The sequence below is a fragment of the Chamaea fasciata genome, unplaced genomic scaffold (assembly GCF_029207755.1).
Source record: "Chamaea fasciata isolate MVZ Bird 193981 ecotype frontalis unplaced genomic scaffold, bChaFas1.0.hap1 SCAF_3, whole genome shotgun sequence".
Lineage (NCBI taxonomy): Eukaryota > Metazoa > Chordata > Aves > Passeriformes > Sylviidae > Chamaea > Chamaea fasciata.
The window spans coordinates 56538655-56562977 of record NW_027094088.1 but is presented as its reverse complement, the minus strand read 5'-3'; the positions used below and the strand labels follow the sequence as shown (position 1 = coordinate 56562977).

Genomic DNA, 24323 nt, shown 5'->3' with positions numbered 1-24323 from the left:
ACTGTGAAGTGCTTAGAAAAATTGTTGTGTCAACAAAACAGGAGTGTGTGGAAATGTATCAACTGAGGCGATAAGGCATTCAAGGGCTAGATGAAGTGCATATAGTAAGGAATTAATTTCGTGGGAAAAAGGAAGAAACACAAAATATGAGGGCTGTGTTCTGTCTGTAAAAGAAGAGCTTAATGGTTTAGGCAGATACGGCTTTGAGGGACGAATGTTGAATCTTAACCAAATAAACAATGGTAACTTTGCCAAATGTGCTTTACATTTCAGGCTTAAATCTGGAACTTCTAAGAATATTTTTGTTCTGAAAAACTTCAGGGTTGGAGGGGGAAATATTCTCTGAAATTTGTTTCTATTTTGCTGTTATCCATTTGACTTATATAACAATGCTGTTTGTTTTTAATTGTTTCAGTAAGTTGGTGGTTAGAATATCTTTAGGAGGATTAAAATGGGGTTCAGCATCTATTAAATCATAACATGTTGTAGCAGAGAAGGAAACATTAAAACAATATACTTTATTCTGACAACTCCATGTGAGTTTTAATATGCAGTGTGTTTCCGCTACAAGTCAATACATAAAAAAAAATCCTGGAGCATCTGTGCATCACTGAATGCTTTGTTTAGGTCATGCCTTTGGTGGTGTGAGGGCTTGCAAATCTGTGTGGGGGTGGAGAGGAATGATTCTATGCCCACGTATGAACTTTTCTGTAAGTTGGGTCTATTTTTGGTATGCAATGAAGCAGAGGTACAGAACAAAAATAAGGCTTCAGTTGCAATGTGAAGGCCTGTAAAAGCTTTCCTATTGTGGGAAGTTCCTACCAAGCTCTTAGAGCAGTTGCATTAGTGTCCATGGGAATATCCGGGGTTTAATTTAGCATGCTAGATTAGGGCCTAATACCTTAATTAAGGCTAACATTTTTAATAAGTTTCCTGCAAACCCTTTGTGGCTGACTACAGTTGTGGAACAGACATAATATAAAGCCCATCTCTTGGGTTTTCTGTTGTTGGCAGTTTTATGAAAGCTGTCATTCTATTTCAGAGTGATGAAGCTGACCAGCAAACGTAATCTTTAACGGAAGGATCCACGGATCTGACTAGACTTCTTAAAAATATTAATTCAAATAATTTATGCCAGTGACGTATTCAAATTCCATGTACCTAGTACATTTAGACTAATATTTCTATAAAAAGTTGTGTTAACTGTTTCAGAAAAGGCTTTGTTAATTGATAAAACAGTTTCTCCAGATGGTAGCTGCTTAATTCTCTTGTCAGTTCCCATGTTTGGGATTTTCTACTGTGAAAAGGAGTAAATGAATTGTCTAAAAAAATTCAGAAATAATGTAATTAGGATTTTGTGTCATTTATAGACAAAGCGATTTATTTTTTAAACATTAGTATATTAAAGTGTTGAACAAAAATTCTTGTATTTATTTTTTAAAAAATCCAAAGAAACAAGCTCACTCGTGCCTATGTGCTTTCCCCCCCGCCACACTTGCTCAGAGTGGCCAGTCCTTTCCCGCTGCCATGTCCTATTGTTGCAGTCAAATGACCAAGGAGAAGTGTAGACTTCCTTTTGTATCCTGTAGATAGGTTCTTAATTGATGACTGCTGCTTTCTTTCTGGCAAAAAGGAAATGAATGGGCAGTAGTGATTATAGCACATCTGTTGTTTTCTGGTGAGCATCCTGTACAGCAGTGAAACTGTCTTGAAGACTATTTTTTTTTTTTTTGGTTGGTTGGTTTTTTGTCCTGTTCAGGACTAGTTAATAGAGTACAGGTGACAGTATTGTTCCTTTCTCACAAGTGTAGCCAGAGCAGACAAACAAATTGCACACTGGAATAAAATAACTTGCTTTTCAAATAAATGTATTTTACACATGGGCACACACATGTACAGTCTCACAGAATCTTCAGGGATGTGCTGTGTATTGGTTGTTTTTGAGTCCTGTCTTCATAGTTGACTGCATTGTAGATTTAATACTCCAAATTAAAGCTGGAAGTGGTGTCCTTTGGGGAAGGGGAGGAATACGATAGCATTTATACCAAGGATTCAGAAGCTGAAATGTTCACGCAGCTTTCACTACAATTTCTAAGGTGTCATTTCTAAGTCTGTGATACCATTGTCCAGCTCCTGCTTGAGCATCTACTGCTTGATGTGTGGCAGCATAGCTCTCAGAAGTGCTGAGGAACAAACTGGAGAGCTCTGTAGTGTGCTCCTACTCTCCCAGAGAGGAGGTTGGCCACGTGTGGAGCTCCTTACTTGGCTTTAAAGATGGCAGGGGAAGAAATTCTGGGGACAGATGAATGGTGAACTATTGGTAAGTGTCTAGCTTGAGAGAAGAATGGGACTTGATGCTGGGGAAGACAAATGTCTGGAGGAATGATTGAAGGAAGCCAGTAGAGTGGCTGGGTGAAGTAGGTTATGGTACCAGAGTGTACCACAGCTTGTTCCTTCTATCACATCAGCCATAATTTTTCCACAACTTTTTCTTTTCAACTCTTTTATTATAAAGATGTGAAAGTGGCATACACTTTGTGCAAACCCTGAGTATGTCTTGACCATTTTGTTCTCTCTTGCCATGCAAAGTGCTTGAAAAACCATTAATTGAAAGAGTTCTGTAAGTCTCAATCCTTATCACTTACTTAGTTGCTCTTTGTTCCATCCCTGTCTTTCATCCTGTTTAATTGAACCATTTCTTGTAAGTAAGGTGCCAGTACTCTGCTTTTGCACAAACTAAACGCATTGGTACTTAAACTAAGAGAATTTATGTTGGGCTTGGATGCAGCTGATTAACTAAAGTCAGTGGACTGGGTAGTGCTGCCCACTTCCTTGGGGGTTTTTGATGCGTATGGGATAAAACTGGGGTTTTTTCAGCCCTTTCTTGTCACTTGCAATCCCAAGAGCTGCTCTGTCCCTGTCCTCTTAGGAGAAGACCCCTTAACAAAGGGTATGTTGAGATGTACAACTTTCTGTCCTTAGGATGCTGTTCATCTGGAAGCTTACAGCCTTCCTTAAGCTAAGCATGTTTTTCAAATAACAGATGCACCTGGCCATTAGTGATGGGAAAAGTGAGCAAGAACATTCTTTGTTGTAGGTGCACACCAACATGGCTGAACACAAAATTTGTGATACCATAAGTGAATCATGCTGCAGTTAATGTCCCAGGTTAACCTTTTGTCAGTCCTTCGTCAGAACAAAATTAAGAAGATGAAAAAGGAGGTGACATAACCCCAAATTTAAATTTAAATTGGGTGGAGTTTCCTTCTACCTGTGATAAAGCTGAGTTTTTTCCCCCAAAGACTTATCTAAGAGTAATTTAAGTGACCAAGTAATCCTTTAGCTTTCTCAGTGAAATACAGAGACCCTGTTCATGTCTCTGAAGCATTTTAAACATTTAGCCTATCCTCATAGGATTTCAGAATTATCTTGCATCTCTTGGCAAGCATTAAGGTGTAGCTAAATACTAGTCATGGCAAAAGCCAAGTAGTATGGGAAAAACCCACAGAATCATTCAAAATTTATTTATTCAAGTTTTTGTAACTTCCATTTTATGGATCTCTTAATAAATTGAGCTTTATAAAGAGTGTGTTATTAATAAACATAGTATATTGTTATTTTGCGCTTTTTACTATTCTAAGAACTACATTGATAGGTTATGCTGCACCACTTGAATTACTTGTGAGAAACACTTGAATATTTGTGGGGCTTAATGTATTCAAATTGCTATATAGGAGTTTGCTAAGATATTTTTATTATGGAATCTTGGCTTTGGGAACAGATGTGACTTCTTTCATCATGAGTTTAAGATGCAATACCTGACTTAGAGCCTGACTATAAATTATTTTACAAAATTTTCCGACAGCTCTTTGAGTATATATGCATTGATGACTATACACACAAGCCAAAATCCTACTAAAAATTAAAAATGTTTCTGCCATGGAGGCAGATATTCATTAAAGCTTGATACATAGCTCTTCAGTAAAAGAAACTTCAACAAGACCTTCAACTTCTAAAAGAAAGATTAGCTACTGCTTTTATCAGCACAGACATCACTTTGAAGAAACTGAACATCTGGTTTCCTTATGGGAGAATTATGTTCTGTCCACTTGACCCTTTGTAAAAGTAAATATTTTTATTAGTTATGTTATGTAGGAATTTGAAAAAATATTTAATACATGAAAAAAGCCCCAACCTTTGCATAATTAGCTTCAGTCACAGAAGTGCAGTACATCAAAGGATCTTACGTTCTTGATTCATTAGTTTCTATTGTATTAAAAATTATACCAGTATGGAATTTGATAAGAGACATAACTATGACTTTCCTTTTTCTTTGTTTTCCTTTTTATAAGAAAATGTTTATTTTTCTCCCTTGCTCCCTTGTCCACTGCCAGAATTACGTTTGTCAAACCACAGACATTTCAGCCCTTCTCCTTTCCTTCAGCTGTGGCTGTAAACTGTACTTGCAGGGTAAATCCACCTGGATTATATTTGTTTACTACATAATTTATGTGTGTAAAGTTGCTTAGTAAAGATAGTTGTATGTTTTGACTGTGATCAAATAGAGGTTAAGGTTTATTGGAGATGCAGATTCTAATTCTGTTTTCAAGGTAGAATAGAACAGACCATAATATCATAGTTGTTATATTTGTTTCTTCTAGGTATAAATAGATTTCTTAGGCAAAATGCCCTCCATGCATCACAGGTTTGAACACAAATGTTGCTTGTTTTGTGCCAGTATGAGAGTGAGTGGATATCTTTTAACATACACAATACAGCCTTTTAACTAAAGAAAGACATTGGACTTAATAAAATGTTACACTTGAGAAATGATTTTACAGGTCAAGCCAGTTGAATTGTTGGAAAACAACAATTTATTGTAAACAGAGCATTTCACACAAGCAGTTTTCAACAACACTATCACCAAGAGAAGTTTTTTAGATATAGGACTGTAAGAAAACCTGTTTCAGTTCCATGGAAAAGTAACAATGTAACTTAAGTGAATACTATCTCTCTGGAAAGTTCTGTCCCTATTTTTGATTATAATTTTTATTTGAATTAGAGTCCTTCAGTAATCTCTACCTCTTTCTCACAAGAAACATGGCTATTTTCCAAATTCTACTTTTTATTTTTTTCCATTAAGTTGGAAGGATAGCTTCCTAGTTGATTCCAGTCTACTGATGTTCATTTTTGCAAATTCTTCCTATGGAAAAGAGTCTTTCATTGTTTTAATGCAAACTTGCTGACAAATGGCAGACATGATGACATGACTCGAGTTATGACAATTGATTCCCTTTGTTCCATTTCATTCCCCATTTGACATGTATCAAAATCTGCTGGTGACTTATCAGTAAAGTTAAGAGTACTCCAAATTCTTATGAATTTGATTTGTCCGATTTGTTGTTGTTATTTTTATTATGATTGGTCTAAAATGTGTTGCTTATGTAATAGGCACTGTAAGTGCCTGTCTCTTTACTGGATGTGCCAGTGTTGAGGGTTTATTAATCTTCAGGGTGAAATAAAGCCTTTCAAAAGACTGTGCTATCAGAGTAGACAGCTTTTGATCAAGTGGGTTGCAGGATAATTGAGCAATGCTTGTGCCAAATCTGTCTAGGATCTAAACCAAAAATACAGAGTTTTTGTGTTTATTTTGGGAATAGGTTCATAGTTGTATGCTTGCCTTGTACAGCAATATTTATGTGAAATGACATTGAAATGGTCTTTAAACAGCCCATTATAATATAAAATGTTACTGTGTCTCTGAGGCACATCTGGTAATGCAAGATGTAAAGCTATTAATTTGGTCAGGACAATGAGTTCTTTATGAATTGAGGCTAGCCCATTGAAATGAGTTTGCTCCTGAATTAATGATGATGGCGGGTGGGGAATTTGGAGTAATGACCATCTGCTGGGCTGTTGATGTCCAGCAGGCTTTAAGGGACACAGTGACGCCTGTGGTAACATGCTTGGGCAAATTTTAATATCTGTATTATGACTAAGCATAGAATGAGGAAAAAAAAAGATGGATGAAACTATAACATTTAGGTAGTTTTTACTTTAGAGAAAGGACTCTTTTTCAGGGGTTGAGGCTTACTGTTATTCTCCATGCCTGAGAATGGCTTGATTTAATTCCCCCACAGGCCAGAAGAGATGAGAGACAAAAAACCCAAATGCTTTTTACTCTGGGATCTGGAGGAGCCCCCCGCAAGTGCTGTTGTGCTTAATCTCCTGTGGTGCAACAGTGCATATGTGATAAACTATGAGTCCCCAGCTCTTCATCCCTGTTGCTGCTCATTCCATGTACCTAAATTGCTTCCCAAGGTGTAGCAATTAACTGCCTGAAACACAAATTCTCATTAAGCTCTTTCACAGCCTTTCAGCACTGAGAGTGATGTGGATTTCTTGAGATATTCAAATCATATTTTGTCTTACCCATACCTTTATGAGACATAAAGATACTTGAGTAAATTCTGTAGGGTAAATTACTGTATAAATGAGGGAGGCATGAAATTCCCCTGCACAAGTAATTTCCTTCCCTGATTTCTTGGATATTAGTCTTCAAGATGAGTGGCATAAGCCTTTGCATGCTTGCTGGAAATGAGATTAGTAGCTGGGGATTTTCCTTAAAATGAACTGGCAGTACTGGTAGAAAAATGAATGCTTCTTTCTGTGTATGTGGAAAGCATAATGTAAACACACATCTATTTATAAGTAGGCATCATACAAACATCTTAATATTTCTATAGCATCATGCTTCCTGCCATTGATCTTTATCACTAAAAGTAAATATTTTTTCCTTCATGATTCTTCTATGTTAATCTAGGATTGCAAACCCCTACTCCCAAAAATGCTGCTCGTGGTAGATATCTTGAAGACTACAGTGCCCATGGTGTTGTGTAATTGGGTGAAATATTTTCGAAGTGTGTTTCATACTCTCTATGAAGTGTTAGTTTGGATATAAGATTTTTCTTGCAGTCTATAGTAGCAGGTTTGCACTTGGGAACAGGTGGAGTTCAGCCTTCTTGGAGGAGGCACCAGTGTCCCAGAGAAAAACTGGAATATGAAACACTACCCAATAATCAGGCACTGAGTGAGCCACGTGCCAGCTTCTTCAGGTTCTGAATCTGTAGAGCATTCAAATGTTCTTCCTAATAGACTTCTTTTCCTTCATGGCAGCTGAAAGGTTGAAAATCTTTTTTTTCATTTGGTATCTTCTTGTAATTTAGCTAAGTAAGCACTCTGATGCATCAGTTAAAGTAGATCTTTGATGGAGTTCTTGCAGGGCAGAGAAAAGAGCAAAACTGCAAAAAAGCCCATAGAACATATATGTGGTTGAAATGGACTTTATTGTCTATTTCAGTTTTAATCCATGCTTGAATTGGTAGAAGAAAATGTTTTTGTAATTACGTCTCTGAAAAGTGGAGCAGTTCTCTTACTTTCTTAGGGAAATATGCTGAATCTTCAGAGATTTGAGGCTGGTAGTTAGAGGTAATCTGTTATAGCTAGTAACTTTAATAACTAATTAATTAATCAAATAGTTGAGTTTCTGTGTAAATTTTCCTGACAGTTAACTGTGGAAAAAGACAAAATAAATCTAGACATACTATAAAGGTTATGGTAATTCAAGCCATCTAGAGTTTATATGGTTCAAACCTCCTTCCTTAGTTTTGTAGTTTTATTTCTGTTTGTTTGTTTGATTGTTTTGGTTTTGTTTTGACTTTGGGGGGTTTTTTTGCCTGTTTGTTGGTAAGTACAATTTGAAAGAAGTACCACATAGTTTATGTGTTTTAAAATAGATCAAACTTTTCTTACATTTAGGTGTAAAAACTCAAAGCTGACAAAAATAACAGGTAATTTTGAGGTTTTGAAGTTGCCTTAATGTTCACTATAGTTGCTTTTGTTAAGCAACTGTAGTGTTGGTTCTGGGTTCCTGTTTTCCACAAATTGGGGTAGATGCTAAAATGACTAAACAGTTTTAAAAAAATTTGGCCTTTGTTTTATAAAATATGTTTTATATTCATTGCAGCTTCTTCCCAAACTTTAATAGTTTTTGCATAAAATGTATTACAGTTGGATTTAAAAGAAAACCCAAAGACCCCAAACCACAAAACATTCCCTTCCATTAAGGACCTGCTTTCCATTTCATGCCGGCATTAACCTGGTAATATCACAGGGATGCCCAGACTTAAACTTGTGTATGGAATAGGCAAAAGAGGACTTTTCTTGGAGACCCAGGAGACCATGACCCAGGAGAGCTGGGTGACTGCCTCTGAACTCTCCTTGTGCAAAAATCTCTTGCTCTAACACAGTGGAAGGAGGCATCCACCATTTGTTGGATACACAGGAGCTGGAAGTTGCAGAGAAAGATTTCTGGAGGTACAGAGACAGAAAATTATGCTCCTTTTTTGAAAGGTTTGTATCTGATCTGTTTTAAAGGTCGGGACTGAAAGGCAGAAGCAAACCCTGACACTGCCAATGGTGTATGCATAAGGGAAGAGTAGTTAATTGCATGTAATTGTACTTTGTCCTCTGCAGAGAGTGTGGCTGTCTTTTTTTCTTTCTTCTCACCCTGTTCTGCTTTTTATGCCAAACTGTGTTTTTCTGTCTCTGTCTCCATTCAGAGTTCTTTAAATCTTTGAAGTGTGTAATAAGACTCAATTAAGAAAAAATTGTTCAAAACTATGTGTTGGCAAAGGTTCATGAGCATAGGTGGCCTGAGAGAGGAGAGCTGTAAGGTTGCACCTGTGTAAAATTCAGATGGGTCTAGGAGTGTTCCCAGGCCTGGAAGGAGGTGGTCTGTGATGGTCATGTTTGCTGGTGTGGTGTGGGAAATGATGGCCTTCTCCACAGACAGCTTCCAGGCATGGCTCAGTCCCTAGTGCAGTTCAGTCATCACTCTTGAGTGATGGCTTTTATGCACCCTGTTTTGGAGACTAGAGTTATTCATTACCACAAATGTGTTATTCTGTCCCAGCTTGCTTTTGCACCCAGGAGCACTTTTTGGGCATGTCTAATGCATTAATTGAAGAGTAGCCTTCATTTTCCTGATGATGAAACCCTGCAATGTGACCTCAGCATTTATTCAGCATCAGAGAGTCTGCAGGTTGGTCCAGAAATCCCGTGAGTGTTTTCACTGTGGGGAAGATCAAGGGTCACTTTTTATTTGTGTGAGCACATCTTCTCAGTCAGCATTTCTCTGCAGACTTCTTTACTCCCTTGTTTGGGTAAGTTTGCTCTGCAGAATTGCTGTTGTTTATTTCAAGGTGAATTTCTGGATTGTTTGTTTTGTAGAGAGAAATGGAGGAGTTTGGAACTGGGAAAGAGGAAATAGAAGAGTTTGGAACTGACTTGGCACTTGTTAAATTGATATGCCCTGGTGGGTGAACACATAGCAGTGACCATTGGGGAAAAAGTGAAAGCAGCTTGGTGGTGTCTCCGGGAATACTGCACAGGCTGCGGGAACAGTGACAGGATGAGAAGGAGATTGAGTAATTGTCACTGAACTTCAAGGGAGCAAATGCTCCTTCCCCCTACTCCTCTTGCCTAAATGCAGTAAGGCTCAGAGGACTGTAGAAACTCATTTGCTGATCAGATAGAGTTGTTCCCTGCTTTTTGTGGTAATATACACTCTTTGTGTGTGTTTGAAATACAACAGGGACTTTTTCTTTTTTTTCCTGTAGCCCCATTGAACAGTCTGGCATAATCTCAGAGTGAGGCAGGGCCAGGTGGTTTCCTCACTCTGCTGTGCCTCTTGCTGGGTTCAATGGGAACCTGGTGTTGTTAGTATGCACTCTGTGTGCCTGTGTTCCTCAGAGGACAAAATGTGGGCTAGGCAGCAAGAACGGAGGAGCTGGGATTTTTATGTACTAAGGATGGTATTACATAACTTGAAACAGCATTATTGGAATACCTCTGTGTTGTTTCAGTAGATCAGTACTTAATATTTGAATGAAACATTAAGATTTATAAATGGTTAGTTGTGTGTCTTGAAGTGCTTTAGGTTTGTTCCCCAGTTACTAAACTCAGAAGGGTGTTTTGCAGAAAGTTCGCATAAGTTATTTCTTCCCTTAAAAGTGGAAGAAAAGGAACTTTCATCTGAATTCACTGGGCTTAGCTCTGAGAATTCAAAAGGCTTTGGAAACTGGCTGAAGCTCTTGGTACTGACTTGAGTAATATCCCTTTGAATATTTACTTTAATCAAGCCTATTTAGAGATTCCTCAGACCCTGTCCTTATTTTTGTTGGTTTCCAGTACTAGATCAAATGACCAATGAAATATAAAGCTGTTTTCTTAAAAATGGGTTCTTCTGGAGTTGTCAGTAGTATTGCTGTAGCTGGATTTTATGTTATTTTAACACAAAATTGTTATTTCTTTGTTTCTGTGTTTGAAAGATAAGTCTAAGTTTTTTATTTTATTTTCTGAGAAGGTGAATGAAGTACCAAAGTGCACAATGGCTCAGCTCCATGCAGTTGTCACGAATTACTTATAAACAACTGATTGATCAAACCATGTCTCTTAGACTAATGTAGAAAGGAGAAAAACATTCAGCTGAAGAAAATCACCTTTCCAGGTATAATACTCATAAGTCATGTTATTTTTCCCCATGTGTTTTTTTTCTGAATGGAAGTAGTGTTTTGGTCAGGGGCTAGTGGAGGTCTGAATTTGGCAAATCAACGTTTACTAAGAAATTTTGCTCTTCACAGAAAGAATAGTGGGGATAAGAAGCTTTATATATTTATATAGAAGGACTTTCCATGTCTAGAGAATACAACAGTTTAGCCCAAAGGAGCTGTTTATTCAGCAGCTTGTCACCTGCTTTCTCTCAAAATGCTCATTCAAATTCCTTTGGAAATTCGGGCAGGTTAAAGGTTGTTACCATGAGCGGTTTCCCTTTTATCCATTTTAGTCTCCTAGACTCTATACTTTGTGCTGATCATGGGTGAACGAAATAATTTCCTTTCCATTTCTAGTCCTATTTTATCTAATGTTCATTTATTATCCTTTATAATGAATATGTGTAATGACTGTGTATATACATGTGCTCTGTCAGAGATTAAGCATAAATCTAATTTGAAACTGTACTTTCTCTGTGCTCTGCATATGCAGTTCAGTGCCGCAAAATCCAATTGGGCTATGCCTGCAGTTACAGAACTCTGAACTGGGGACACAGTTTTCAAAGCTAATATACAGCAAGAGGGCTCTGGCTTCTCCATCCCAACTAGTTAGAGTGTTCTGTAGATAACTGCAAACTTTGGCTCTAGAAAGCATGTTGTTTGCAAGCCACGCTTCAACAGTTGCACACTGGAGTGGCTTGATAAATAGTGGAGTGTTTTTACAGGAAATGTCCCAATCTGAGTTATGAGGGCATTCATATGGATAAATTGCAAGGGAGTGTACACAATGCTGTTAGCTTGTCTGTTATTAATTTCCTCTTTTTTAACATGTGGGCACAGCGTGTATATAAATATATATACATATATACACATAGCTGGATGTATTCCCAAAGTAGGGAGAAGGAAAAGCTGGAGGAACGTGAAGGGGTCCTACAGTCAGCTGCCTGAGCCAGGGTTGGGGGGCTGCCAGGTTCGGCGGTGTTCAGATCCTGGAATATGTCAGGGCTCAGAAAGCTTTAACTGTTGACTCTTTTATGTGATTTGCTGTGTTGTTTCCTAATGCTGCATATTTTGTGATGAAAAGAAAACCCCAAAATTTTCTCTAATGATATTTCACTGCAGTCAGAAAGTTAGATGGACTTTTTCTCATGGCTGTGGGTAAAAAAACTGCAACAAACGTGTTTCAGAGGACATGCGTAAGTAGCTTTGTTATGCATGGGCTGTATTTTGGCTAGCCACTCAAATGGCAATTTCTGGAAAAGCCAACTGAGCATTACTTGCCTAATAATTATAAAGTCCACATCTAAACCTCTCATTTCAGCAGTAATGCTGTGCTCAGGCAATTGCAGTTGAAGGAAACACACAAATGGGCTTTTTAGGAGCCCGTTCTCCTCATGGTGAATCTGTGTCTGAATCTTTCCTTATAAATGTAACGGTGTCACTGTGTGTCATGGAGGCAAAACTAATGAAAGATCCACATATAAAGCAATAATTATCCATTATTCTGGTTTTAAGTAGGCTTCCCCTTCATGAACATTACCCTTGTCAGCAATGCCAAACCAAACATTCCTTTGTATCTTCCCCCATCCCCCCTGCTTTAACTCTCCAAAAGAGTTTACAGTCGAAGGGAAAAATATCATTCTCTCTTCTTTACTTGGAATTAACATTGTTTAGGAAAATTCTTAAGAAAGTAAGTGGACTTTCTGGACAGTGCTGACATTTTTGTCTTTCATCAGTATGACCTTATTCTGAAAGTTCTGTGGTTTTGTTCTACAGTGAGGTCTGAAGTTATTTCTTTGAAAATATGCAGTGAATCCAAACATATTACAAGTACTTTACAGAAGAGGTGTAGCAGCCTAATGGGAGTTGATGCATACTAATTTCTCAGCTGTTAGCCAAATTGGAAGAAAAACAGCACTGCTTTAAAAATATATGCACATGAGAGAATAAATTTGTGATTTTAATTTGCTGCAGAGCAGCATTTTGTGGTTTGCTGTTTTTTGGTGTGGGTTTTTTTTTTTTTTTTTTTTTGGGGGGGGGAGCTTTCAGAAACATGTTTAAGTGCAGAGAAGAAATACCCCTGAGACAACTGACTTTGAATAGCATTTTTTTTGTATTTATACTCTTGAAAAGCATTGGGCTGTTCTGTACTCTTGGAGTGTTTGCTTTTGGATGCACCTTATCTCTGTCGAGTTGTCAGGGTTTACATTGCATACTGGTTACGTGACTTGAGGAAGATGTTATTCCCTATCTCAGTGCCTTGACTTTGGCCCTAGACAGAGTTAAAGTACATGAAAATTTCGTTCTTCCAATAGATAATAGCTTTTTACTGACCTTAAACATAGAGAATTTCTCTGTAAGAGGACTGTAAAGTTTTAGCTTAAAATGAAACAAGCCCCAGGAAAACCTTCACTATTATCACGGTCCTGTGATTTCAAGAGAAACTGCTCTGCATAATAGACACAGCCTTATGTCCTTACTAAGTGGATGGCAAGGTTGTTTCCTTTCTTCTGACCAGTAAGTGTGACAAAGTTAGTGAACTTCAGTTAGGTGTCAAGAAATTTCCTGAAACAGAAATGAAAAATACAAAAAGGAAGTGTCAGAGGGTGAAATGCCTGCAGACATGGTAAGATTGTTTCTACCATTGCTAGATCCAATTCTTTCAACGTATTGGAATTCATTGGTATGTTATTCATCAATGTAATATTTATTCAGCACATAGGACTGGATTCAAATTAATTTAAGGCTTTCCATTTTATCGTTTATTTTCACTGTTATTTGACTTGTTTGCTGTAGTTTGATTTCTTGGGCTCCAACAACAGCTTTGCTTCCTTGCAGTCAATGTTTTGATTTTATTTCTTCCACTACTTGAGCCTATGGTGAAATGATGCGTTTGCCCATCAGTGGTCTTTTCCAAGATGATGTTTAGTGATACCCCAAGCACAGGCTTCAAGTATAAAGAGAAGCATCTTTTTAAGTGCTACACAATCTTGCTAATAAAAAAACTTACTATATATGCCAGATGCAAGTCTGAAGGGTTTTTTGTTTGTTTTGCTTGTTTTTTCTTGTATAAAAGAGAAATGGGAATAGAAGTTGACTGTTAGGATGCTAGCTGGGTTATTGCTCGTTTGCTTGTTTGTTTTTTTAAGTATCTGTGAGCAGAGTGGAACAGCAGCAGCAGTCCTTGTCTTTAACCAGAAATCTTAAAACTGTAGTTGCTGAGCACCAGAGGCTTGAATATGAAAAAGACTAAAGAGGGACAGAATTTTAAAAGGACTAAAGAGGGACTCTTTGCATGTGTGCATCCCTCTGATTGTTTAATAGCCAAATCAGCATCTCTCCTAATTGTAGCAAAGTTCAGAGCTTTGAAAGGAATTTGAGTAATTCTGTGATAAACAATGCTGAAATTCTTTCCTCTTCAGTTTCCTTTTCTTAACCATGTGCACTCTAAAGCAATCTCTGCTATTGAAGAAGTTTGACAGGTTCACATCCAGCTCTGGAATGTTTTGGAATTTTTTTTTCTTTGTTTATTAAGCCAGAACTTTTATCCCAGTAGTAAGGTTTAAGCTCTGCAGCTCACTAGAAAGAAATGATAGAATGTCTTTGGTTGGAAGAGATCTTAAAGATCATCTAGTTCCAACCTCCCTGCCATGGGAAGAGACCATTCCACAAGACCAGGTTGCTCAGAGCTCCATCTAACCTGGCTTAAACACTTCCAGGGGTGGGGCGTTTGCTGCTTTTCAGGGCAACTCCTTCCAGTGCCTCACCACCCATAGTAATGTATTCATCTAAACCTCTTCCCTTTCAGCTTGAAGTCGTTCTCTCTTGTCCTGTCACTACGTGGTCTTGTAAAACCATCCCTCTCCAGCTTTCTCCAGCTTTCTCTGAAGGAAATAGGTTCCCTTCACATACTGGAAGGCCACAGTCAGGTCGCCCTGAAGCCTTCTCCGGGCTGAACAACCCCAGTTGTCTCAGCGTTTCCTCCTAGGGGAGGTGCTCCATCCCTCTAATCAACTTGATGGCCCTCATCTGGACTTTCTTCAACCACCTACAAGGCCTAATGCATTTGTAGTTTTATTTTCTTGAGAAAGATGCTAGAAGAGGGGATGCTAGTGACCAGTCAAAATACCTAACGTAGATTTAAAAAAAAAACTTCAAACTTATTTTTCCCACAATGCCTGAACAGTTACCTGGAGTGTGCAGCTGGAAGGGTGAATGGTGAACAAGGCAGGAATGCAGCTGTAAACCCAGCATTCAGAGACTGTATTTAGGGTGGCATGATAAAATGACACTGTAAATTCAGTGTCAGAGAATTTGTTGAGGGGAAAGTCAGGTATTCTTTTCTGTCAACTGTCAGGGTTCTGGCCGTGGGTTCGACTGTTATCACAGTGTGAGGACTTGGACCCTAAAATCCTGTAGTCTCTTTAGTGGTGTAGCTGGTATATGTGCATAGTGCTTTTTGTGCTATTTCTGCACTTGGTATGTGCATTACTGAAGAGTCGCAAATTACTGGTGCTGGAAATTAGCTCTTGTAATAAAGAAAATGTTGAACTGTACGTTCCTGTCTATGTTGAGGCATTTGGTTTATTTTTAAATAGGTTTGTTTCAAATTCAGTTTTCTTTGTGTGGCCCTAATTAGCGCTTAACAGTAGAAGTAGTATTATCAAAGAAATGAAATCAGAAAACAATGTAAGGAAAGCTCAGTTAAAAGATTTTTTATCTTTCTAAGTGTCAAAACTATGCTGTTGGTTGTTTTTTGCAGAGTAACTGCATGTAATGCATTACATGGGGCTCTTAATTTGCTCAGAAAATGATTTGTTTAGAATACATTGTGTGCTTCACTGTATGCTTGTTGAGTAGCAGATTTCTTTGAGTAGATGACAACGGTATTTTGTGATAACGATAGCTGTTCTTGGCAGCTGTGACTTGCTACTGCTGTACTCACAACGGTCTGTGCTGAAACTTGCCTCTAGGTCCCTAAATATCTTGGGACTGACCTGCTTATCCTGCTTTTCCTTGGTTTTCATCAGTGTCTGTCAGGCATGTCCTATGCTGAGCCACTTCACCTAAGTCTGTCTGTTTTCTCAAGCTTAGATTCAAAAGGAAGTGTCTGAAGTGACAGACCTTCCGTATGTAAGTGAAGCATAATCTTGTGATGGATTTTTTTTTTCCTGTGTTCATGTGGGGTTTTTTAACTTTAATGAAGACCTGGAAGAGCTGCTGAGATTAACTGCGCTGTGCAAAGGCATGAGAGAAGCAATTTGTGTATAGCAGTTGAAAAACGCCCAATGCTTTACAAAATAATTTTGTTCATTCTGGTTGTGGGGAGTTTTGAAATAAGCAAAAGGTGGCATAGTGGCTTAGCTGTCAGGCGACCCAACCCCAAATTCAGACTCGAGTGATAAGCACGACAATTCAGAAGGATTTTTAGCCCTCGCCTGGCACGCTGACCGGGAGGGAGAGACGGGCTCTGCTGCAAGCTCTCCGTTTTGTCTTCCCGTGGAGCAGCGAGTGCCACCTGCGGGAGCTCTGCTAGAAGCGGTGCCTCTCGGCTGCGAGGGGCAGCATCCCGAGAAAGCGCTGTCGCGGCTTCCCAGCGCCACACAGGGAGGAACGGCGTTCTTTTCTGTCGCCTTTCTGTAGCGCAGCGTGGCTGCTTGCCTTGAGCAAAGTTGCGTGTACAGAAGAGAACATGCTAAAAGATATTTTCAAAAATACTCGTTAATGGTTAATTTTTACAGAAAGAGAAACGGCAAATAGCTAATTATACTAAGGAATTTCCTGCAAACTGCACTGAGGTGACTTGAGTTTGAAAGCGTTTCTGCTGAGCTGAGAAACTACTGTGATCGGCCCAGAGTTAATGCAGGAAACACATACATTTCACCAATTAAAGCGGATGTCTTTCTGCTTAGGCTTTGAGCATATGCTTCACAAGAATATTTGGGCAGTGTCAGTCAAGGTTTTGATCCCTCTTCCTACTCCCACAAGGCCCTGTGGGGAGTTTTCCTCTGTTTCATTTGGCCTTAGAAGCAGTATATGCTGTTTTAAGCGAGGAGCCTTGCAACGTGGTTGGACACAGACCAAACTTTGAGTATGGCTCATCTTTTCAAGAAGTTCTAGACAAAGTTTGAAGGCGAAAATACTGTGTCACATTCCCTTCTAAGACCTCACATCCGGTGTTACTTTATAAAAAATATGCTGTCTTGCCTTGGAGACTGAAACATGGTCATTAGCTGCTGAACTTGATCTTTTAGTGGGTTTGGAAAACCATGCCCAAAAACTTGGAATAGCGCTGGGAATGGATTCAGAACTGCTGGAGAGATGGGAGGAGAGAGGAGACACATGCATAGCAGTTAAACCACAGAGGAGCCAGACTGCTCATTCCTGGCATTAGAACATTAATGATGTTTCTCACATTCAAACGTGGTGAATTGCAGTGAACCAGAATGAGAGTGACAAAGGGATTCTGTGATTTAGTCTTTGCCTGCTGGCAAAAAGTTAAGTATTTTGGATTGGAGCTGCAGTATGGATGATTAGCTCCAGGAACTAGGCAGAGGATGCTGTAGATTAAATAAGTTTTGAAGAAGTGGGCAGGAGGGAGAGTGATGTTACTGTGATGTTACTTTCATCAGTGGGCAAATGTGTAAAGGGGGTTTTGCTCCTTGCCAATAGTGATCAGAGGGTCTTGTTTGGATCAGCTCATCTCTTGCTGCATTTGTCTTAAGTGTCAACAGTTGCTGCCTTTCTGTGGAAAAGAAAGTAAAAGGATGTCCTGGTTTGGGAATATCAGCAAAACGTAGCATCTTACTGAAAAAACCCCATAAAATCCAAACCCCAAGCTCCAGCAAAACCCCTCAAAGCTGGAACATTTTGGTGTATGTTGATGTGCAGGGGGGAAAAACCAGGAAGATTTTTGTGGGACATTATTGTAGAAGGAAAGCTGTAACTCACACCCACATCCAGAGTGCTGCTGGAAGGGAATGAAAGGAAACATTAGAATTCTGTGCAATTTTAAAGGAATAACTGTGAAGTTGAAATAACACTTGAATCTTAAACAGGTACTGCCATATTACTTAGAGAAGGCTATGTGGTGGCAGTGAATAGGAGCAGAAATGAGGGCTTGGTTTATGTCCTCATAACTGCTATCCCTTAGGTCAGTGTTTTTTAGGGTTTCCTTCAGTGTCACTTCTTGGTTCATGTGAAAGAACTGTGTTAGTGCTAGCATATAAACTTGTTTTTATGGTTTATGTGACCTGGGATCAAAGCTATTCTCGTGGGGTTCAGAACAGCAATGCATCTGCTCCAGGGGGGATTTTGTAGGCAAACAAATGCCAAAAATTAGATCAGGGACAGATGTCCTTATTCTCTAAAGAAGATAATATGCAGTGTTTAACAATCAAATGTTGAAGTCTGAGAGTGATTTTTGATGTGAGTATGAATTTTACTGTAGCCATCCTTGGAGTTTGGAGTTCATCCTGGAACCTGAGAATGTGAATGCTGGTTTTGGGGTTCTGTGAGTTGTCTTGCATTCAGAAGTGCAGCATCCAATACCATTCATCCAAGAAGGGTGGCTGTCTGTGCGGGCTGTCTTTGGGCATCCCATTTTCCTTATTTGTTTACAAAGCATTTAATGTCAAAAAACCTACTAATATCTATTTTATTTCTATCCCTCTTGCACCTTTTTTTTTTTTTTAATTGCAGCAGGAAGAACTCATCTAGATGCTGTTTAAAAATAAACCAGATAGCTTTTCTGTTGACAGCACAGTATGTAATGCAGAATTTCAGGACTTCGTTGTTTTACATGTATTGATGTGTGTATAAAGCACTGACTGTTTAATCTGTAAAAGACTGCATTTAAAATTGTTATAAAGTATTGTAAGAGAACATGTATTTTGATTGTGAATAAAGTGATCACAGCACACTCTTACAGTAGTGCTGATTGTGCCTGTGGAAGATGGGGGAGAAGTGCAGTGTCTGTCATTGAAAAGTGTGACTGTGTTTGACAAGTTTTTGAGGAAATCCAATGAACTTTCTCAAATATGATCACTCTCATCTATTTGGAACAGATGTATACTAGGGGCCAGGGGTTTGACACAAAGGAGGAGGTTCAGTTTAGATTTTGGTTAGCGATGATCGTTGCTCAACATAAATACATAGTTGGGCTCCATAGTTACATCTGCAAACACTCCTGTGACGAACAATAGTCTCTTTCAAATGCTTGATGCTTTGTTGAGACTATAGCAATAAATTGCTGAAAGAACAAAAGTGTCTTCTCTCCAGTGAAAATTTGTCCATGAAACTTTAAAAGGGAAAATTGTGATACTTCGATTAACAGTGGTTTTGAATAGTTGGAGACCCTTACTGATGGTTTTCTTCTATTTGGGTTTTATTGCAAAGTACCGTTAATTAAAGAGACAAGGAATATATTTGTCTGTGAAACACAGGCAATCCATATTTTGTGTGAGCATGCTTTTGAAAAAGTATTTTTAGCCACCCATGTGCTATAAATTTGAATGTTTTACTAATTGACCTACAGTATACTATTGGTTTAGATGCTGTGTTTAAAGGATCTTATGTTTTTCATAATGCTAAAGCTGATTTGCAGTTTTTAGCAGCTCAGGATTTTAAAGGCAAATCAATCTACTGGAAGGAACAAAAAATTTCTTGAACTAGGACCTCCCAGTATGCCTGTTTGGGTGGCCCTAGCTGATTATTGCCCATGAAAATGCGTGGTCATACATCTGACTGGTTTTGGTTGCTGTTAAAGAGTTTTGCTTAACTGAGAAATGTAAACAGTACAGATGTGTTTATTCATAAATTATCAATGCATATGTATTTCAAGTTCTCTAACTAAGATTTCTGTTAAAAATTCTCTAAGCAGTAGGTTGCAGTTTTGACTGATGAATTCAAAAATACAAAGTACCTTATGGACTACTAGAATAGCTGAGCCTGATAATCAGAGCCAATTAAAATTATTTCAGTAATTACATAAGAGTGTTTGGAAGGGTCTACCTGGAATGTTTTTATAAGGTACTTAAAAACTTTGGGATACTACTACTAATAAGATTGTCTGGATAAGTGGAATGTATATGTATAGAAAGTGAGCAAGCATTATTTCCTTTTACATTTACTAGCAAGCTTGTACCCCAAATGCTGCTTTTCTACTGGATTTTACGTGAGTCCAGCTTGGCTTTACTGGGGAGAGGGAGAGAGATATTTAATTTCCTTGTCTGATGAATAGTTCTTGTCAGAGATTTTCTTCCTAGATTAAAAGGAGGAAATTTATCAATAAAGGAATGCTCAACATTGACTTCTGTTTTTTGAATGATTCAAAGCTTGCTGTGTTGCAGAAAACAATAGCAGAGTTCTGTATTTCTTTTTTTTAGAAGGTTTTAGTATATTCTGCAATTTCTAGCAATAGCATTGAACTGGTTTGCATTAATGAGACAGAGAGGGGGAAAGGTATATTTTAAAATATATAGATTTGTGTAGTTGTTTAAAAAGTCATAAAATACTGTTCTGTACCACATTACTGGACCTCAGTTTTCAGATGTAGTGTTTTCAACTGACAGTGAATTGGAAAAGTGTTGAAGACTGTGTCATGTTCGCACCTGGTTGTACTATTGTGTTACAACTAATCTCCTGTAAGCTTTAGAAAAAGCAGCAACAAATTTCAGACTGGTTCATTACTGAAAACCATTACAGACAGTGACAAGAATATTTGGGGAGAAAAACTCTTCATGCAAAGGGTTTTTCAAGCATTGAATCAGGCTGGCCAGGGAAGAGGTGGAAACACCATCCATGGAGATATTTAAAAGACACATAGATGTAGCACTTAGGGACGTGGTTTAGGAGTTGACAGTGTCACTTTTAACAGCTGGACTCAGGGATTTTGGAGGTCTGAGAATTGCTAGACATTGTTCTGAAGGTGCACTTTTCTAGGCACAGAGGCTGTCTTTCTTTAACCTGTTGTAACAATGTTAAGCCACCCTTGCTATCCTGTTTTGTAATGCAGAGCTGCTAAACTGGTAAATCTGTAGAAAACCGTTAGTGGGACCATAGTTTTTAAAATTGCCATGGATTATCCAGGTGAGCTCTTGAAACAGAGTTGTTGTAACTGTGGCAGGTCTGAACCTGTTCAACAAATACCTTGGTTTGTGTGCAGTAATTGAATGATCCAGCTTTCAAGTTACTATTCCATTATTAAAAATGACACGGTCATTCAACGCCCATTTGAATCCCACCTGGTTTTGTACTGAGAATGATAGGTCATGCTCCATAGCAAGGGATAAGCACAGGAACTCCATTAAATTTGGATAAATGACTGTTGGGGCGTGTCTTACTTGCAGTAAAATTGCTTTTGAGTTTTGATAACAGAAGAGCAAGGGCATCACTTCCTGAGGAGGCCAAGTAGAAAAGGCTGGCCTACTTTAGACAACAAAAAATTTGACTTATGTAAATAAAAATCAGGGCAGAAGAGGCAAGAAAAAAAGACTTTTTTTCTTGCTTGTATTTAGCACCTTTACAAGATGCCGGTAAAGAAGTCCAAAACTATTTCTGAGACTACTGATTTTTTTTTTTTTTTTGGTCATTAATGTGTCAGTGAGTGACTATGTGAGTATTTTCATGGTGAAGTTTACTTAACATATTTGTTTGAAGTCTGTGCAACTCCAATCAACCAAGAACAGAAAACAAATATGTGGATATCCATCTTATTTCCATTTTAAATATATTGTTTCCTGAATAAGTGATACGAAATTATTTACTTAAAATGTAAAATTTAAAGAAAACATTTTTTGTATTTTAAAATTAGTCACAGAAAGTAAATATAGTATTTGTTGATTAAGATTCTTGTTTCAAATACATTGTGTGATTAACTGGTTCCTATCTACTAGTAAATCACTGGATAACTGGAATTTGATTTATAAACTGGTGCAGTGTTCAGAGAATATGTAGTGCATCATTGAGTGCAGAGGGTTAGACATGAGCTTGCCGAGTTTTAGAATTAGTTGGTGTATTTATTCTAGCCAGCTGCTTAGTTATGATAAGCCTAGATAATTAAATTTGAGTAATCTGTTTGAAGAACAAATTCATTTTTTGATTGTCTTCTGGAGAGCGGGTTCTGTTTTACAGAAGATTTTTAAAGGAGTTTGGAGACCTCTAGGTGTTTATAGTTGTTTAAACCTCTGTTGTGGGCACACTTGTTTCTTCAGTTTGTGGCACTGTCCAGCTGTGGTTTATGAACTCATAAACCCAGACCTTTAGGTGGATAAGCATTACAGTTATTAATTTGGGAGAGTTAGAGATCTTTAGCTAGCTCATAGTCTTCAGGATATGTACTGTTGTGTGGATGAAACATCTGTGTTAAGGACAAAGTAATTAATTGCTTAGTAAGACATGGTGGATTTCATCTTGAATAGAGATGAATTGGCTGATCTAGAAAAATCATAGGTAGTAGAATTTCCATCAGCTAAATAGAAATGAATTTCTACCCTATGATGTGCTAGTGAATTGCAGCCTCACTTGTGTCTAATGTTTCTTAGTATTTTACATATTTGTGAATTAAATATGACAAATATGCTTGCCCTGGATAACAGACCTGAAATACTATTTTATGACTTAAACAGCTTAAGAAATCCTACAAATTTTGTGTAGTTTGGTTGTAATGTAAACCTAAGCTCTTTATTGGACACTAGGGCAGAAATCTTCTCATTTTATGTCTGAGGATAGGATTCAAAACAAGCTATATGAATTTGAAAGCAAAGTAATTTAGGAAGGGAGGAAAAAAGGGCCATTTATTTGAGTTCAGTCTCAGTTCTGGTGCAGGGTTATCCAGGAAAGTCTCCCATAACTCTGGATCTGATGACTGTCTTGGAAACTGCATGCCAAACCATCTCTTTGCCTCAGTGTTGTTAGAAAGTAGATGATTCCGTCATTAGGAGTTAAGGCTCTGCTGTGAATACTTCCAATGCTGTGCACTCTGAACAGCACAGAGCTGTGTGAATTGTCAGCTGAAGTGAAGTCCCTGTCCCTCTTGGCACACAAACTCCTTCAGGCAGAGAATCATCCTTGTTCTGATTTGTCTTGTCTTGGTGCATCCTGTCTGATCTTGAGGCTTTCACTGTGTAAAATGAAATGTCAGCATTGCTGGTGATGGGAAAATATCCAAAGGTGCTAGAAAGGAGGATACAAAAGCCAGTGTGTGATGGCCACATGTTGACCATTGGCCAGTACCACAGAGGGTACATAAGGTTGCTGTAAGAGGGGATGTGTTCACTGCCTTCCTGAGAAGCCTTTTCTTCTCTGCCCACTGCTGTGCTGGAAGAAATATTGGTGCTCTGCAGTGTAGTAAAGCTTAAAGTTTGTGGGATTTTCTGTTTGATGCAGGCTGATGTGACCCTCCGGATGGTCACTCCATGGTTAACTGCAGCAGCACCTGAGTATAAGCAGCTCTTCCATCCCAGTTCATAGACCTCTCACTGGAAATTAACTGAGGCGGAAAAATGTATGAAATCAAAGACAGAAGTTCACCAGATGTAATTAGTACTTTCAGGTAGGAAGGGGTCCTTCTGTGCCTGCCTGGTAGTACCACCAACTGAATGGTATTGCACTTAGTCCTAAGAGAGTTTTTTCTGTTTGCACTTCCTACATACAAACGCAGAAGTGATGAAAGCTGAAAACCCATCCTCCACAGGGGCCATGGAGCAGGAGAGTGCCTTACTGAAACATGCTGGTTTTGATGGAGAACTCTTTCTCTGCTTTTTGTCCATTAGGTTTTACTAAGTCTGTATCTGCGGAGATGCCAGATAAAACACCAGGTGCTACAGAGCCCCTGCCCAGAAGTGAAGGTTAGTAGTTTTCTTCCATTTTTTTTACTATTGGGGGAGGGAAAAAAAAAAAAAAAAAAAAAAAAAGAAAAGAAAAAGGAAAAAAAAAAGCAGCAGCATTGGGATTCTGTGGAGAATTTTTTCAAGTTAAAAGCTGAGTTTCTCTTACTGGCCTTAAATTTAAGGGAGAGCTAAATTAGTATTATAAATGCATGTTTGTCTTTGAATAACCTCTCCATCCCTCCCTCGCCCATCATCCATGATAGTACTAAAATATATAATAGTAGGGAAGGACCAGTGCATTGCTAGAATTTCAGCATTGGAGAAGATGTTTTGTCCCATTTGCTAAAGATCTTGTTAACTGAAGCCAGCTTTTTTGTATGGCATACTTGAGTCTCACAGAACCAAAGCTGACATTTAAGATGTGGGTTGATTGATACAAGGAGCAATTGTCTGTGTGATTTTCACTAAATCAGTGGAATCTTGAAATGCTCAGTCAGACCATTTTGTTTCCTCTCAAGGTCTGTTAATTTAAAATTCCCAGATCTGAAGGTTTGGAACTTGGTTTCAGGGAAAATTCATTCTTTGTAAACAATTGTAACCCTGCTAATTGTGTCATTAAAATATTTTATAAAAATTTGATATTTCATGTGAAGATTGTGAGGTATTTGTGACATTATTGTGTCAAAACTATAGTAGCTCTTGTACATCCTTGCTTTCTAGATCATTACTGTCCTCACACAAGTGCTACATTAATTAAAATGTGTGGTTTCGTTTGACTAAGGCTTGCAGCTCAGTCTTGTTTATTCTGTGCCTCAAGACAATCATCTCAAAATTTAGTTTTAAATATTTTCATGGATTTTGAACCTCAGTTTTGGCATTT

General features: G+C 38.3%; 1 protein-coding gene across 3 annotated transcripts in view; it reads left to right on the top strand.

Moving 5' to 3' along the window:
• The window catches only part of PLEKHG1 (pleckstrin homology and RhoGEF domain containing G1), a 126994-nt gene that overhangs the window by 13829 nt on the left and 88842 nt on the right, over nucleotides 1–24323 (top strand). For 2 of the 3 annotated variants that reach the window (XM_066179092.1, XM_066179091.1), the window contains exon 3: nucleotides 23387–23461. In XM_066179092.1, coding sequence (XP_066035189.1) covers nucleotides 23413–23461 — 49 coding nt within the window. In that variant the 5' untranslated portion in view covers nucleotides 23387–23412. Of the gene's footprint in view, nucleotides 1–22544; nucleotides 23462–24323 lie in introns of those variants that run through there. The other variant, XM_066179090.1, reaches the window with a different exon arrangement.